Source organism: Brienomyrus brachyistius, chromosome 10, assembly GCF_023856365.1.
Source record: "Brienomyrus brachyistius isolate T26 chromosome 10, BBRACH_0.4, whole genome shotgun sequence".
NCBI lineage: Eukaryota > Metazoa > Chordata > Actinopteri > Osteoglossiformes > Mormyridae > Brienomyrus > Brienomyrus brachyistius.
Genome location: NC_064542.1, coordinates 24,474,962 through 24,493,032, shown reverse-complemented (window position 1 = coordinate 24,493,032; position 18,071 = coordinate 24,474,962). Strand labels below are relative to the sequence as shown.

The following is an 18,071-nucleotide window of genomic DNA, read 5'->3' as shown; positions in this document are numbered from 1 at the left end:
TCTGATGTCATGCAAAAAAATCTAATTTTGTGACCCCATACTGAACAAACAATTGGAAGATATATATATATATATATATATATATATATATATATATATATATATATATATATATATATATATATATATATATCCATCCATCCATTTTCCAAACCGCTTATCCTATTGGGTCGCGGGGGGTCCGGAGCCTATCCCGGAAGCTATGGGCACGAGGCAGGGAACAACCCAGGATGGGGGCGCCAGCCCATCGCAGGGCACACTCACACACCATTCACTCACACATGCACTCCTACAGGCAATTTAGTAACTCCAATTAGCCTCAGCATGTTTTTGGACTGTGCGGGAAAACCGGAGTACCCGGAGGAAACCCCACGACATGGGGAGAACATGCAGACTCCACACACATGTAATCCAAGCGGAGACTCGAATTTTTATATATATATAAATTCAACTAAAATATAATTTAAAAAAACACAAGCTATACTGAAAGGGCCAATATAGTAATCATTATCATCGACATTGTTATGTACCTGTTCTAGAATACTGGTTAGGAGAGATTTCATTTGATATTTAACAAAATACTGACAATAAATATACTTCATATAGTATATGGTCAACATAGGAGGGATTATTTTTCCAAATAAAGGGTTTGAGAAGCTGCTAATACGGAACTGCGTAAAAAACGAAACGTGTAACATTGTTCTAAAGCGAACGTGCACTTCTTGTTACTTATTGGGATCTACACTTACACCTACATTGACTGAGCGGTTTGCTTGTTATGTATAATTGCCTATTGTGTATGTTGCTTTGAACAAAAGCGTAACGGTACAGATAAACTCCAGTGCTTCCACATGTGTAAGGTCAAGTAAAAGCAAACAACGACTCGGCAGTTCCCCACATCCCTGCTTCGGCTCCCTCATATTATCCCATATTACCAGCTGGTTACTTCCGTTATCTTACAGAGTATCGTCATATTACGTCAAGAAATCCCCATTGGCGGTAGGACACGGACAGACTGGGCATGTGCGGAAGTACTTGGTTTAAAGTAATTTGGCGCGGTAGCAGGTACTTCCGTTTATAAATCTTTGCTTTTTGTTTGCTGAGTTTTATATGTTCTGATTTAATTCCATGGTAACGACCCGAACATATCTGGACGATGTCTCGTAATTGCGACAAAGATGACGGGCCAGTCACTGACATGACGGAGAAGATGCAAAAGTAAGTTAATTAGTTTTTTTTTTGTATTTCACTGGCGGGGTGGTCTCGTTTAAAACAAAATCGAAAATGGCATTGTTTTGATCAGTTAATATTTTCCTTTTTTAGGTCGTTGTTATTGGATTCAGACGAAACTGAGACATATCACAGGTACATGACACTCTTTTTTACATACTGCTAATGTGAAGTTATATATGAAATTTGTCGACCAGTTTGTACTTCGGCGGTAAATGTTCCCGAGCCAAACTTACGCTGGGATGTCTGATATAAATGTACACTACTATTTAAACGTTTTTTGCGCACACACTGCGATTTTCTACATTTCCATGTTACTCACTTGACATCTACTAAAAATACGCTTAATATTCTTTGCCAATAAATACATTTACAGTATTTTCATCATCTGTGTACCTTTATTAGCAAGAAAATGTTATCTTTCATTCATGAAAGTTATCTCCTGTAGCACTTAGCAGAGAGAATTCTTTCTACAAGGGACATTAAGTACTGTTCAGTTGAAACCGCTAACTAGTGAATCTATAACTAAAGAACAACCTAGAATTTTACTATGCCATCACCACACAACCAATTAATAGGGTGTCAGACGTGCACTGTTACATACTCTTCGTGTTATGAAGGAAGCTTGTTTTGTTTTTCTTGTATTTTCATCTATAGTTGTTCACTCAACTTTGCATTGCTTAACAATAATAAAAATACTGCAGTTTATGAAATAAGTGGGAAAAGTGGTAAAAAGCCAGTGGTGTGCAAAAACTTTTGACTGGTAATGTATATAAATAAATTTATGGGTTCTTGTAGTTAAGACTATTGTTCAATAATTTTGTTAGTTTTCCGGGTGGAACAGTGTTGTTAAATGGTTTCTTATGCCTTAGTAGTAAGTACTTAAGCTTTCGGCTGCACATTTTGTTTGCTGTTCTACTTGCATGTGACTTCAATGAAGTGCATCACTTGGTCTCTGGTAGTGAGACCCCATATTTCAAGCATGGTGTGTTTAAGTGAAAGAGAAACATTTCTACTTGTACATATAATTTAAAAATATTTTCTTCTCAGCCCCAAAATGAATATCGCCACTTAAATGCTGAAATATTTGGTCTTTTAAATGCTGTTTAATTGTTGTTTAGGTATTTTTGTTCGCATCAACTTGCGTATGAGAGGGAAATCTTTTGTCCAGCACTTTTTTTCCTAATTCCCTACTGTTAGCATGGGGCAGAGTATAAACAGAGTATTAACATTATTACCTGTGTGGGAGGGGGTATATCTGAATTAAGGTAAGTATCATGATCATCAAACTTGAATAAAAATAAAATGTGTTTTTTTTTTTTCTTCAAAAACAGCCTAGTGGGCTAAAAGGTTGTACAAATGTTCTTATTTCTTTGTTTCTGAAACGAGATCGGAACATTTCAGATTTTTTTGTAATCCTTGCATTTCCAGAAAAATATGGATTTATATTTATATCTGAGGTATTGGATTGTTGAATAACCTTAAGTAGGACTGGGCGATATAATATCGCTATATCGTGCATGCTCCATAATTACCAGGGCTTCAGATGACAGGCAAAACATTTGGCCAAACAGCAGCTTTTCGGTTTTATATGGGCATTTATTTACGCCCACAATTTGTTAAGCAGATTAATAGTATGACTAAAATATTAATGAGGCAAGCAAATTAAGCAAATTTGGGATATCCTTATGTTTCATAAGTGTCAGACTTTAAACTGCGAAAAGCACCGCCACACCACCGACGTCGTTTTACCTTGATTCTCTGCAAGATCTCCTCTTTTAAAAGATATCGTGGCTGTTTCTTTCTACACTGACCCTTCAGTGCACATAGTATACCAAGCATAGTGTACCCAATCAGCATGATGTGGTGTGCACCACTAACCAAATTTAATGGAGATTACTAAATTGTGGGTGTCACAAAACGCATCTCATTTTAGCTTGTACTACTAATTTGCTTACCAGATGTTGGGCGTAAATAAATGACCGTATAGTATCTCAAAGCTGGCGTCCGGCCAAATGCTTTGCCTTTGATCTGAAGCCCTGGTAATGATCTCGCATGCGCCATATAATATCGACGTGATATCGCTCAGCCCCAGCTTTAATTGATTGAGGCATTTTGTGTTAAGGCTACAGCTGTGTTCCACTTAAGGTGCCACTTGGTACTGTTGCTTCACAATCCTATAGGGTACTGAATGTTTTTGATGCAACAGACTCGCATACAGAGCACAAATAATCAATATGGAGAGTGTGTGTCCTTTCAATAAAGGAATTAACAGGTGTTTTGAAATGGAAAGTGCTATTTTTTTAACAGCTACTTTTAAGCTAATACTAGCGGTAGCCCAGGCAGGGAAGCCAATGATTTACACGACACAAAATGCATGCTTTCCATGGCAAACATCACCGTTACCTCAGCTCATTGAAGTGATCATCACATATACTAAATTGTATTGCATCCACCTTTAGTTTGTAATACTTTATCGTTCTAGGTGCCTTGCGTATTTAATCTTTTTCTAATTAGATATAAAACAAGAACTTCGTTGACTAGCTATTGGCTATAATTTTTTTCCATCTTATGGTTTTCGTTTTAAATACAGGTATGTTAAAGAAGGCAAAGCTGCCGCTCGGCACGGTGACATGTCAAAGTCCTTGGAGCTTTTCCGGTTGGCACATGACATTCATCCCAGTGAAAAACTTCAAAGCCGAATCAAGATGATTGAAGAGGCCATAGAAGAAATGGCCCGTCAGACATCGGAGGGCGAGGATGATGAGTTTGTTAATGTTAATGACAGTGGTCTAATGCTCTTCAAAGAATTGTATGACAAACTGTATGAACATCAAAAAGAAGGAATAGCATTTCTTTATGGTTTGCATAGAGATGGCAAAAATGGGGGGATTCTAGCTGATGACATGGGATTGGGAAAAACCATTCAGATTATTGGATTTCTTTCTGGAATGTATGATTCTGAATTAGTCAAATGTACACTTCTTATAATGCCTACGTCTTTAATTGGGAATTGGACAAAAGAATTTGCAAAGTGGACACCAGGAATGAGGGTTAAGGAGTTCCATGGCACTAATAAAACAGAGCGCAATAGGAACCTGGAGAAGATTCAGAGAAGAGGTGGTGTTCTAATAACTACATACCAAATGCTGATTACCAATTGGGAGCTGCTTGCATCTTACAATGGCAAGGAGTTCACATGGGATTACGTTATTCTAGATGAAGCACACAAAATTAAGACATCTTCAACGAAAACTGCTAAAAGTGCGCATTCCATACCAGCTAAGCATCGTATCCTACTCACTGGCACCCCTGTGCAGAACAATTTGAGGGAGATGTGGGCACTCTTTGACTTTGCTTGTCAAGGAGCTCTACTTGGCACATCTAAAACCTTTAAGGCTGAGTATGAGAACCCCATCACTCGAGCCAGGGAGAAGGATGCGACTCCTGGAGAAAGGGCCCTTGGCCTGAAAATTTCTGAAAATTTGATGAGCATCATAAAGCCTTACTTCTTACGGCGAACCAAGCAGGATGTTCAAAAGAAGCCACCAAATCCAGCAAATACTGTTGATGATGCTCTGGTTTTGGAAGAGAAGGAGAACAAGAACCCAAATGCTGCTGGAACAGTGATGCCAGCTCTGACAAGAAAGAATGACTTGATTGTGTGGACGTACCTAAGTGCAGTCCAGGAGGACATTTACAACCAGTTCTTATCGCTTGATCGCGTCAAAGAACTGCTCATGACGACTCGCACACCACTAGTAGAACTGAACATTCTGAAGAAGTTGTGTGACCATCCCAGACTCCTGTCTGCTAGAGCTGTTGCTCAGCTGGGTCTGGAAGAGGGAGCCTGCCCCAGCAGTGGAACCCAAGATGACAATGAATCTGCTGCTTGTCGAATTGATAATATATCTGATGAGACCCTCATATCAGAATCTGGCAAGCTGACATTTCTCGTGTCTCTCTTGGTCAGACTGCGAGAAGAAAACTGTCGCACTCTTGTTTTCTCACAGTCAAGGAAGATGTTGGACATTATTGAGAGGGTATTGATTAACAAAGGTTTCAAGCTGGTGCGGATTGATGGCACTATAATTCATCTACATGAAAGGGAGAGGCGCATTGCCCTTTTTCAGACAAACTCAAGCTACACCGTCTTTCTTCTGACTACACAAGTAGGAGGTGTTGGAATCACACTAACTGCAGCTAACAGAGTGGTCATTTTTGACCCTAGCTGGAATCCAGCAACTGATGCACAGGCTGTGGATCGGGCCTACAGAATTGGACAAAAGGAAAATGTTGTAATCTATCGGTTGATCACTTGTGGGACAGTGGAAGAGAAGATATACAGGAGGCAGGTATTCAAAGACTCCTTGATCAGACAGACCACGGGAGATAAGAAAAATCCATTCCGTTATTTCAGTCGACAGGAGCTGAAAGAGCTCTTCAATCTTGAAGATACCCGGACCTCTACAACACAGCTTCAGTTGCAGTCAATGCATTCTAAGCAGAGACGAACAGATCCCAAGCTGGATGAGCATATTGCCTGTTTGCACTCTATGGAAATGTTTGGGGTCTCTGACCATGACCTTATGTTTTCTCATGATGCTGCGGCTCATGAGGACCACCCAGACAATGAGGAATCACATTTATACATTGAAAACCGGGTTCAGAAGGCACAGGAGCTCGTGAAAGCAGAGTCTGAGATGCACAAGAAATTTACAGACATCATTGCTTCGAACACTGAACCTGCATATCTCCGACAGCCAGGTTCACAAAGCAAAAATTCAGGAAGAAATCCTGTCGACTTAACACCCACCTTTCATGTCCGAGGTGGTAGCGACAGTGATGACCGTGTTTCGGTGGTAGACCTCACCCAGTCTGACTCTGAGAGTGGCCAAAATGTGATTCCTGAACTAATGCCTGTAAAAATGGAGCCCACCACTGCTGTCATGTTAAATGGTGACAGTGGGAGCTATCCTTCAGTTATAGACCTCACTCGCACTGAACATGAACAAAATATAAGTGCTGAAAGAATTCCTGTCAAAGCAGAGCTTACTTCTTTCTCCATGCAATCGCCGTTTGACACGGAGGAACATGTTCAAGATGTAAGCATGAAATTAAATGAGCTTGTTCTTGGTAATACTTTTCCACAGAATCCGCACAAGTATGTTGAGCTCCAAAAGTCTGAGACTCTAAAAATTGACAGGTCTCTTGTAGTAGCATCTCAAGCAAAGGCTAATATTTCTGGAAATTCCTCTGATGAAGCTGAGAGCATGACAAATGTTGCTCTTACTAAGAATGTTCTTCTTATGGATGACAATGCTTCCGAAGAGTCTGCAAGTGTTTCTTGTGATTTGTTGAGTTCTACCAATTCAAAAAAATATATAGTGTCTCCAGAGGACAAAAATCTCTCATTTCACAATGGTACCCCATTAGGGGAAGTTGAGCCTGACCCTAATTTTTTAAAGTTGAGAGATTCCATTCTTCAGAATTCAGATTTTTCTCATGATAGTGTTGCTGATCCTGTGATTAAAAACGATTCCCATCTTGAATCTTTTCAGGGCAACTTTAATTTACAGTTGGAGGATACCAATGGTAGTTTTTCCGCTGAAAACCAGGAAAGCAGCCTTCAAGAAGCAAGCCCTCACATCCAGTTACATATGGACAGCAGCTCTATGGAAAAAGACCCAATGCAAATTTCTGGGGATGAGTTTGGTAGTGCCCCCCAGGTGAAGGACACAAGTGATTGTTCCATAAGTAATGACAAGTCAGTAGCAGAGTTATCCTTTATCCATTCTGTTCGTCAAAAGAAAAAATCTCGGGCAATTTGCTACAGTGATGATGACAATGAGGGAAGTCTTTTAGAGGGAAGTTCACCTATGGAGTCTTTCAAAGGAGTTGGGTCTTCTACTCCTAGACATGAAAGAAGTGTCTTGGTGTGTTCCACACCTCACAGGAAGAGTGTAGGTGGAAATACATCTGTTGCGTCTCGAAGATCTTTAATAGAAACTGTAGTGGATGATGTGGAAGACTTGGATGAGGACATGGAGGAAGCTGAGGATGAGCCCTCTGAGTACCACAGCAGTGCAGCTGATGTGGATGGCTCTGGAAGCGAGTTCGTCATGGAAGAGGAGGAACCTAGTGGAGAGACTTTAAACACAGAGAGTGAAGAGGAGGATGTGCAGGGGAGGAGCAGGGAATCTGACAGTGAGTGGAATGGGAGTTACCTGGAAGAATCGACAGGAGATCTTGAGCTGGCTTCTGATGAAAAAATGGACGAATGTAGGTTATCCCAGAGTAAGATTGCCCCTTCCATAGTTTCTAATATGTCATGTTCACATGGTGATGAGTATGAAAAGCTAGTGGAAAGAGGAAAAGAGAGCCACTCGGAAGGGAAGCTTAAAGAAGCTTTGGATTTCTTTGTTAAGGCACTTGATATCAGAAGTGGAGATCCTGAAATTCAGTTATTGACCATACAACTATATCGTCAGCTTAGTAAGCACTGAAATGTGCTGTACTTTTAAAATTTAAAAAGTAGAAGTTAGATTCAGGTTTACTCTTTATATAATCTGTTGAATGCTAATACGTTTTGGGTAATTAATATTACACAATGCATAATTCTGAATCATTCAGCACTTTTTGTTTTAAAACCGTACGTTTAAAGTGTATTTCTTCTATTTCTATTCTGCTAAACATTACTAGGATTATAAAAAAAAATGTAAATTACTTGCAAAATATTCTTTGTAGCTCTTGATACTGTGGTCATATGGTAACTCTAAATGTACCGGTGTATTGAATAATTATTCTAATGTTATTCAAATTCAAGTGTCTAGATTTTGGGTACTTCATCTTCTTGATTTGAAATATAAAGATACTGCCGAAAACCTCTGATGTCATTGAGAGTGAAGTAAGGGCATGAGTTGCAGTAAGCGATATATTCAGTGACTGTATTGCTGCCCCCCCAACTAATCAGTCCTTGCCAAACCCTTTAGAGGTGAAATGCCCTATGTTTACTTTATTCTGTGGTTTGATTAGCTGCATGACACCTTATGACCAATTAATAAATTTAATAAAATAAATTTCCTACTTAAGCGTAGAGCGTAATTGTCTGCGGTGTATCCCTTCTACATAGCAAAGCTGATTGAATAAAAGGAATTGTAACGAAATTGTTAGATAAAACTACCCATGTCTGGTCAAGACAACATTAATGATTGTTAACGTTTCAATCTTGGTTTTTTGTTCTTCTGGAATCTAAGTAAAATGTAATTTGAGTAGAGATGAAGTGACCAATGCAATGCGTGTCTTGCCAAATGATGTATAATGGGGAAGACAAGCATAAAATCTTAATGTCATCATGTTAGTTTGCCATCCATTGATATTTTTGTGAAAGGCCATAATATTAACTGTTGTGAGGGGAGTATTTTCTTTTTGTCAGTGCACCACTGTGTGTATATTATGTATGCAATGTCATTATGACTGTTGACGCCTAAGATCTCTGGAGGAGTGAAAGACACAGTGAAATTTGGAATAGTTTGCAAAGGTAAATTCTAGAAAGCTTTTGTGGAGTGACAGTCTTGTCTGAAATTCATTGTCACGCATTTAGATTCAATATATAAATAATAGAATGTGTCCTTTAAAAGAACCAATCATAATATGAAGTGCAGAGTAGTTGCAGCATAATCACAGAGCACTAGTGGAGTTAATTATTACATTGAAACTAGCTTGTCTCACATTCTTCGTTCTTCCAGTTGTTTATTAGCTTTGCCTAATGTGTTGCTTTAATTTCTTTCTTTGAACTGGTGTTTGTGTACGTGAAGTGACTTGCATTTTATGTAACCTAAAGATGGGCACCTGAAGCTATGTCTGCCTCTTAAGCTTGATCCCTTGTATTGTTTGGAACTTGTGTAAAATGACATCGATGTTTTTGCTGTCATAAAATATCACAGACATCTTTCTCTTTTGGCCTTGCAGTCCTCCCTAAATGTATAAATGATCCAATTTGCCATTTACTGGTGCTGACTAAGAACCAACACTCAAAAAAATTGACATTGTTAAGTGCACCCTATAACTCCTGTCTTTGGTTAAAAGTAAATTTGCCCTAGAGAATTCTCATTTATGGTTCGAGCCCATTAGCCTATTGCTTAACCTCTAATGGTTTCCAACCTTTTGATTTTGCGGATGGGGTGGGGGTGTTACCAGTGGATCGATCGCCTCCCAGGTGCGGGCAGGACAAACGAACATCATTCGTTGTTAAACAATGCTGTGGCTTTTTACCGTTGGTCTGACTGACCTCCCCATTTAGTGCTGCTGCTATTCATTTACACTAGATGTTCAACTTCAACTGTAGTTCCACCATATAGTTCATATGCATTATTTTATTACTTGTTCAGGCTAAACAGAAATCAGCAAATGCGTTTTATTATTTGCTGCAAAAACAATCAGCAGATGCACTTAATTGAAATGCTGCACAAGAGATGTTCTCCGTCCATGCAAGTGTGACTTGCATTTCCTGTCAGAATCCAGCAGCATGGTGCAGACATGGACCGGATCAGCTGTGGTGGCTCCTACAGGTCAATGCAGGTCAATGATCTTACAGGTGCTTACAGGTCAATGCAGGTCAATGATCTTACAGGTGCTTACAGGTCAATGCATGCTCAAAATGGTGAAAACTGAGGCAAACGCTAATATCAGTCGGTACAGCTTTTCTAAATGCAAATGCACAGCATATAGAATAAAAAAAAATGGTTATAAATTTTGAAATATGTTTCACAAAATGTATTTTGAGTAGTTATGGTTCACTGAATACTCTGGTTTCCCCCCACAGGCCAAAGACATGCTGAGGCTAATTGGAGTTACTAAATTGCTCATAGGTGTGCATGTGTGAGTGAATGGTGTGTGAGTGTGCCCTGCGATGGGCTGGCCCCCCATCCTGGGTTGTTCCCTGCCTCATGCCCATTGCTTCCGGGATAGGCTCCGGACCCCCCGCGACCCAGTAGGAGAAGCGGTTTGGAAGATGGATGGATGGTTCACTGAAAAAGAATAATACAAAGCTGCTTACCTTTGCATGGCCCAAAGCAATGGATGCAGTCTCTGAACCCTTTTGCAACCCTCTTACATTTGTTGAACGTTATTCTTCTGTGACATTTTATATTAAATATGACAGTTTTGTGGTTGCTGTCAATGATGCACAACTTTATAGGGCCAAGTAAGTATTTGGGTATGAGATGGAGTCCCGAGAGCGACAGCAAGAATCCGGATGAATGTACATGCAGTTCCAGACACACAGTGAAACCTGTACATGGCACAAAAAATAACTGAAAAAGAACACAAGAAGGTAAGAGTAAGAGGTTTTACCATACATGCCCTGTTACACTATACCCTAATTTGAGGATACCCTTTGTTCGATATGAAATCATGTTTCTGTCATTGTCTTAATGGTCATTAAAATACTGAAATCATAAATGTTCATCTTAAGGGATTCCATGGCAGATGTTTCAGATCTGTTCATTCCAGTGAAGAATATCAGACTTGGGAGCTACAGTTTCATTACAAAGGGAAAATGTGCATGAAGTAATGGACTAAGCTGGCTGTTCGCCCCAGATTTCTGCGTAACACTATTCGCATACAAAAATGAATTTGTGATACAGTGTACCAATTAAACCTGAAGTGCTCCGATAGTCTGGATATACAAACGACGAAAAAATATGGCTGTCCACATTGTTGCTAGTATATGTAATGTTTTCACTAATGGGATGTATATAGTGATCCAGGAGAACTTTATGAAATGGATGCTTAGGAGACTTGTTTGTTGACTTCATATAGGCAGTGGTCCAAGCAGCCTGGAATCTGAGGAACTGGCTTCAGTTGCATTAACCAACAGTGGCAGTCACTGGAGTGTCTACATAGAAATGCATACACACTTGTCTGTCAGACTCGGGTGAGACATCAATACGTTCTTAAAGCTATGGAAAGTTACCACGGGTGATCAATCGGTGCCTTTGCTTTATTCAAGAAGCTAAATGCTGTAATGTAACTGCTAATACATAACACTCCTGTTGTTCCGCTGTTATTGTTGCTGCTGCCTTTGCATCGTTTTCTGCATTGTAAAGCGTCCTTGAGTGTGAGAAAGGCGCTATAAAAATTAAACATTATTATTAAGAAGGGTGTTGTGGAGAACATCAACATCAATATGGTGGACATACCGATAAATGAGGTAAACCAATTATACTGTTGAAGAAGAAAAATACATTGAATACGCTCTTGCCCTTTGAGTATAACCCACTGGACGCAGGCAGGAAATTAATTGCTGGACCAGTAGATCCAAACTCAACTCAAGTTACCCTAATGAAGCTTTCCTCTCAGCCCTAAATTGCAGGATGTTATTTGACACGTGGCTACTTAGCGACTTCAGTATGGGCTCTCAGGTGAACCGTTATGCAGGGTATAATATGGGTGAGTGCCTATTCATCATGAGCTGGTGAGATTGACATTTAAAGACGTTTCATTGATCACATGGCAGAGTGTTGGCGCCTCGGGGGGGAGATAACAAGGCCCTTCCAACATGAGTGGTTGTGCCACCCAATGATAATCACCCAAAGATGCTAAAGCCTCTGTATGGCTATAGTCTCTCTCCTCCAGTCGAAAGCTTCCACTGTTGCTAACCAAGAGTTGTTTTGGTGCTGATTCCGCCTGAATTGGATTTATTTTCAGAAAGATTTTAAACCCGTTTACTTTTTAATGCCATGTTTTTAAATGTAGCTTAATTTCCCCCGTCCAACCTGATTGTCAAAATCATAGAGGACGTAGGAGATCACGGGCAGGACAGAGAACAAGGCTGAGGACTCTGAAAGGGATGCAACTTGTTGAATTCATAAACCAACACTAGAGGGAGTGCTTTCCTTAAAAAAAATGCTCATTTGGATATTAGACTCTAACCAAAAGGCTTCTTTTTGGTACAGTTTTTAAAGCCTATGTGGAACTTGAAATATTTATCATCATGGAACTTTTGTCCAGTTAAAAAAAGAACCAGACAAACTTGGAGAAATGTCACTTTTTAGTAGTTCAGTAAGTCCTGTTTAATTGGGTCATTTAAAAAATTGTTTTGCTTTCTGTAATATAAATATATATATAAATATATATATAAATGTAAATATATATGTAAATGGTAACATCAGGAAGAAGGAACATGAGAAGCTCGAGAAATACCAAGGGCTGAGAGAAGAGCTAGAAAAGATGTGGAAGGTGAAGGTAACAGTGGTCCCAGTGGTAATTGGAACACTCGGGGCAGTAACGCCCAAACTGGGAGAGTGGCTCCAACAGATTCCAGGAATGACATCTGAGATCTCTGTCCAGAAGAGCGCAATCCTAGGAACAGCTAAGATACTGCGCAGGACCCTCAAGCTCCCAGGCCTCTGGTAGAGGACCCGAGCTTGAAGGACAAAGACCGCCCACAGGAGGGCGAGTGGGGAATTTTTTTTTTTTATATGTATATATATATATATATGTAAATATATATGTAAATATATATATATATATATATATATATATATATATATATATATATATATATATATATATATATATATAAAAATATCGATTTGAAGGACGTGTCATTTGAGTGCACCTTGGATCCCATGCACTCCATCAGTACTGCATAGCAGAGACATGGAAGGCCTGACTTTAGCCTAGAACACATTAGTTTGTTTTTTAGTAATGTAGTCTTGAGCATTCAGTTGATTTTCTTACTCATTAATCCTGAAAATAATACATTTCATATGAAATAATCTAAGGTACGTTTTAGAGCTTGCTAATAAACTTTATGGAGTTTAACCATATTAAATTTGTTGCCAGATATTTAAATAAAGAGGCATTGAGTTGTAACAGGGTGCACACAGATGGATGCCATTACCAAAGTCATAAATGAAATTTGAATCTAAATGATGGCTCAATTCATGCACCCTGACAAGCCTAAATGGCTGTAATAAATTTTCAGGTATTTCTTATAAAATAAAAGCACATTAACTGCAGAATACGTGAGTGGCAACATCATTTGTTGTACAAACAGAAGAATCATCATAACTATTTTTGCTGCGTATTTCGTGTTTTACCGGGAGTATAACGAATGACGAAAACACATGCCTAAGGTCACATTTATACAGCCTTTTTCCCCAGAGGTTCTGCATTTGGGTTCAAGCCTAGCATGACAGAGACATCTGTTAACCCATCTGTGGCCTGCTATTCTGTGGTGAGGGTGGCACTTTAGTGAATTACAGATGTGGTTGTTGGTCCCTGGGGAAGCAAAATGGAATTAAACTCTGGCTAAACATACATTGCTGGTATTTCCCATAAAGATGGGCAATTTAAGTGCACTCCTCTTATTAAGTGCACTGGATGTAGGGGCCCTGCATATCCACAGAATATCTGACGACGAATGATGAATGCAAATATACACGTGCTTCTCACCTTGGGCAACCTCAGCTTACTGTTTTACGCAAACATTTTAATTTAGCTCAAAAGTGAACCAATTGATTTCCCCTTCTTCCTCTGAGCCAATGAAAAACAGGAAGCACATCTGATAGATTTTAGCATGGACTCACCGGAGAAGGAGTGCTGTTGTACTAGGAACAAGGGCTCAGAGATCAAGGACAAGTCTCAAGCTATGGAGGCCCATTTTAGACCGAGGTCAGGAAACAACTCATCCATTACTATTACTGTTACCATAAATAGTTAAGCTTAGTTACCCCAGGAGTTATATTAGAATATCTAGTAAATCCTTGTGATGTAACCAAATGCAGGCCATAACCAGCCCAAGGGACTTACTTAGTAGTGGGTCAGCCTTTGAAGAAAAATCTCTCTATATGAAGACTACTATGTTTACACAAAAATATAAGCTGTGCAGAAGCACTGTTTGTGAAAAAGGAGAGAACACCTCAGCTGTCCTTCTTCATCCTTGTGAGCGCCTTAGTAATCACTGGCAGGGAGACCCAGCCCCTCATGCTTTGTCTTAAATGCTTGTGGGTTTGATGTCTCTCCTGACTGTCTTGGCCCGTGGTATTTTCTTGTTCTTCCTCATTGTGTGGCTCTCCCCCAGATAATCTGTTTCCTCCCACAGTGCGAAGATGTGCAGTTAAGTGTGTCTCCATTCTGACAAATTTGCTGTGGTATGTGTGAGCAGCTTGTAACGGCCTGACATATTGCACGCACCTTAAGATGTGTTCCCAGAGATTCACAGTTTTCACAATCCATAGTTTTCTCATTGTTATAATTACATACAGATACTCTCTAAGAAGGGATACTCTATATCCACTACAGAATTGCCAGAAGATTCTATAATTGTGAAGAGTTATGTAACATGTAACATTTTTTTAAGGTGCAAGGGATATTGTTCAAATCCACAATATATGTTTAAAGATGTTTTTTCTTTGCCAAGTACTTTATCAAAGGCGGGAAATGGAAAGGAATATTTTTCTGCCTGTTTTGTTTTCATGGAAATTTTTTCCATTTTAATCATAATAAGAAACGTATCACATTTATCATGTTCTCCGTGCACTTCAGCACACAGTCTGGGAGCCAGCTTTTGGTTTTGAAAAGTGTAGGCACATGTTGGAAAGTATGAAACTGGCCAAAATGGCCTCTGACAGTTGCCCAGAGGAGTTGAGGTATGAGCCCTTTTTTATTTTTACACTTCCTTGCTGACACACTCACTAGCATCCAGAAATGGATGGTTTTCACTTCCAGGAAATCAGCTTTGCTTTTGCTCACTTGCAGAGCTTGGCAGAGTGCAGCACTGCAGCAAGACATTGTTTCCTCAGAAGAGAACAGTAGAATGAAGCTCGGACTTCATGCATGAGCTCGTCACATGAGATGATACATGCATGAGCTCAAATGCAATGGCTGCATTTTTCAGTTGGACTTACCGTTGCAATGGATGCAGGAGGAGATGAATTAACATAATTCACACATTATAGTGGCACTCTGACAGTAATTCAGTTTAAACAGACAGAGATAGATGACTCCATCCCTTCTACACCTTTAATGTTCCTGCCTCACCATCTCCAAATTCCTAATATTTCAGCTGCAGCAAATCCCTACTTTAAGGAAAGTCTGAGGCATTCAACATCTGAGGCCAGAAGTAACTGATTCTTGGTTGCAATTTGACTTGTACACGCTTTGGAGTATGTCCAAGGGATTTGCAGTGGAATGTCCTGCAGTTATTTTCCATGTGAGACATGGGCACCATGGCTTAGTAAAGCTATGAAATTTAGCTACTGAGTTGGAGGTACTTCATCACCAGCTATTTAGTGTTTCCAGTAGTTCCACAACTTAAGGCGGCCTGATGTTATTTTAAACTTATATATTTATAATTTTTCTGCTGGCAGCATAGTTCTCTCAAAGTGTTGGTGGAGTATCAGCAGAAATATGCAGGCTTCACACATGCAGTAGCACAGCAGAGGCTTTCGTTGGGAAGCATGTCAACAAACAGCGGGGTTGATTTCTAACGCACACTCACAGGGACCATGGCAGATCCATTGTGTGCTTGCTTTGAAGTGGGGGTGATCGCAGAATAGATTTGTGCTGTGAACTAGCCTGCAGCTCAATAGTTCCACAGAGTGGAGCCCGATTCCAACAACAATCCATCATTTTGACTGCTGAATGACTGTACTCCTAGCAGTGCACATTAATCATTCACTTCACTCATCCCGTGGAGGTACGGCATTAGGTTGATTCCCATTCAGATTGTTTAACCAAACTGTTCCTGTCCCAAAAGGGTTACACTTCAATGGCAGTAGGACCCCATAAAAATGCTTTTCCTGTAATGGCAGCAAATTAAGTTCAAACCCTTCGGCAAAATACAGGAAGAATTTTGATCGTAACTGTTTTATCATACTTTTCTTTATGATATGGATACAATAAGAATGATCTGATTAATGTTTTGAGGTGAGACATTTTTGGCATTAAACTGAAATTTGTCTAAGCATTTCCCTGCACTTATTATAATGTATCATACAGCAAGACTGAATTGGGTCTGGCATTATGTAAATAGTTGCAAGGTGAAGAATGCAATTTTATCATTTTATCTCCTGGAGGTCCCAAAAGTGCCCTTCAGTGATGGCTTGTATCCTAAGATGCTCATGGAACACCAGCTGTATCTGCTGCTTCTGCCAGTGTCTCTGCAGCACCTTGTCCTGAAATTCCAAGCCGCGTTCTCACACTCAAACAGACCTAGTCTTGGACTGGAAACACTAGCTGCACTTCACAGAATGTCTCCAGTGTTCCTCCAGTGCTTAGAAACTGATTGTTCTCCTCCTAAAATCCAGGAAGACAGTCACACAGTGGTAATAATAGCAACACTGAAGCACCCTTTATGTAATATTTAGCTTATTTACAGAATCCTCTTCCCTTATTTGTTTTTGAATCTTATTTTCTTTGGTACCCTGGTGTTGGAAGAGCAGATAATGACAATAACTTAATTTATACGTGTGGTCCCATGAAATAATAATGGCAGCCATAAAAAGTTATTCCACCTAAACCCAAAGATACCACAGAATATTATTATTTGTTACTATTGCCATTAGAATTTTTTATTTTCCTCAGAGCTTCATAACTTTTAGATATCACAGAAAAAAATGCTTCTGTAGTGTAATTAAATGAGAAGCAGGATGCCATTTTTCTTGTTGCCCAGAAAATTGTTTTATTACAAAAGGATTTGGGTATAAATAAATTACTTGTGGAAAGACAAATGCAACAAACATATATAAACTCGTATTACTACCTCTAAAAAGCCTTTAAAATTAAATCTGCATTCTCTTATTAATGAATATATACTATACACATGTTGTTGTTGTTCTAATTCAGGATAATGGATATAGACTTTGTGACTCAGACATCAATTTGTGTTTGTTTCCAGCTCACCGTCCTTCCCGGTGGTCGACTAGGACTCAAGGTCAGCGTCTGATGTAAAAGCCCATCTTTGTTGAGGTGACCCACCCTGCAGAAATGGAGAGTATATACTGTCATTACTGTTCTTCCCAGACTCCCAGCACAGAAAATGAGGTCCGTTTTTGAGATCTATACATCTACGTAATAGCCCACCTTTTGTGGCTCATTTCACTCTAGTAGAGTTCCCCTTTCAGTCTGGCATTTCTGAAAGACCCTTTGGTATATAGAATTACATTTATTTTAGCAGTGACTCTGATGAAAGTGAGGCAAAAGCCTATCTAAAATAGCAGCATGAAGACAAGCTCAGTTGAATCCTTTTTAATTTCAGAATGAATGAAAATTAACAGATTATCAAAACTCCACACTAGAATGATTGGGTGACAAATTAGCTGTACATTGTGGGAGTCGACAGTAAGGAGCTCGAAGCTTAAAAACTAAATCTCATTTTTGATCTTGTCCTTGCTCTGTGATGTACTTGTTACTATACTAACAAAACCATCCGTCTTCTGTAATTTGGCCTGTAAGGTCTAGAGCCTATTGGCAGAGCAACTGGGATGGGGAGCCAACCTCTTGCAGGGCACATTCGCTCGGGTAATTTGGTAACTTCACTTTATGTTTTTGGACTGTGAGGGGAACCCAAGCATACAGAGGAAACCCCATGATGACACGTAGAGAACATGCAAATTGCATACATGTGGAGGGATGGCGGACACTGGTCCCAGAAGTATAAAACAGCATTGTAACCACTGCGCCACCATGCTGCCCCCTAACACAGCCATTCTGAATAATCGTGTTAGAAATTTCAAGGACCCGCCATCTGAATACGTTTGCTATCTTGAGGGCAGCAATATTTTAACCAGGCTTCAGGGGCGTTTTAATATTTAATCATCATCATTATTTAA

The 18,071-nt window shown here is 39.6% G+C and overlaps 1 protein-coding gene across 1 annotated transcript; it reads left to right on the top strand.

The window, feature by feature from the left end:
* Positions 1–729: 729 nt before the first annotated feature.
* On the top strand, positions 730–9,184 carry ercc6l (excision repair cross-complementation group 6-like). Its single transcript, XM_049029329.1, has 3 exons — positions 730–1,218; positions 1,324–1,365; positions 3,824–9,184. Exons 1-3 carry the CDS (start codon positions 1,157–1,159, stop codon positions 7,734–7,736), a joined length of 4,017 nt encoding a protein of 1,338 aa, XP_048885286.1. The 5' UTR covers positions 730–1,156; the 3' UTR covers positions 7,737–9,184.
* The last annotated feature ends 8,887 nt before the right edge of the window (positions 9,185–18,071 follow it).

Bases quoted from the DNA above. Each gene is read 5' to 3' on its own strand.
- ercc6l (XM_049029329.1), top strand. From the start codon at position 1,157: ATGTCTCGTAATTGCGACAAAGATGACGGGCCAGTCACTGACATGACG. The intron at 1,219-1,323 runs GTAAGTTAATTA...TTCCTTTTTTAG, and splicing joins ATGACGGAGAAGATGCAAAA to GTCGTTGTTATTGGATTCAG. The intron at 1,366-3,823 runs GTACATGACACT...TTTTAAATACAG, and splicing joins GAAACTGAGACATATCACAG to GTATGTTAAAGAAGGCAAAG.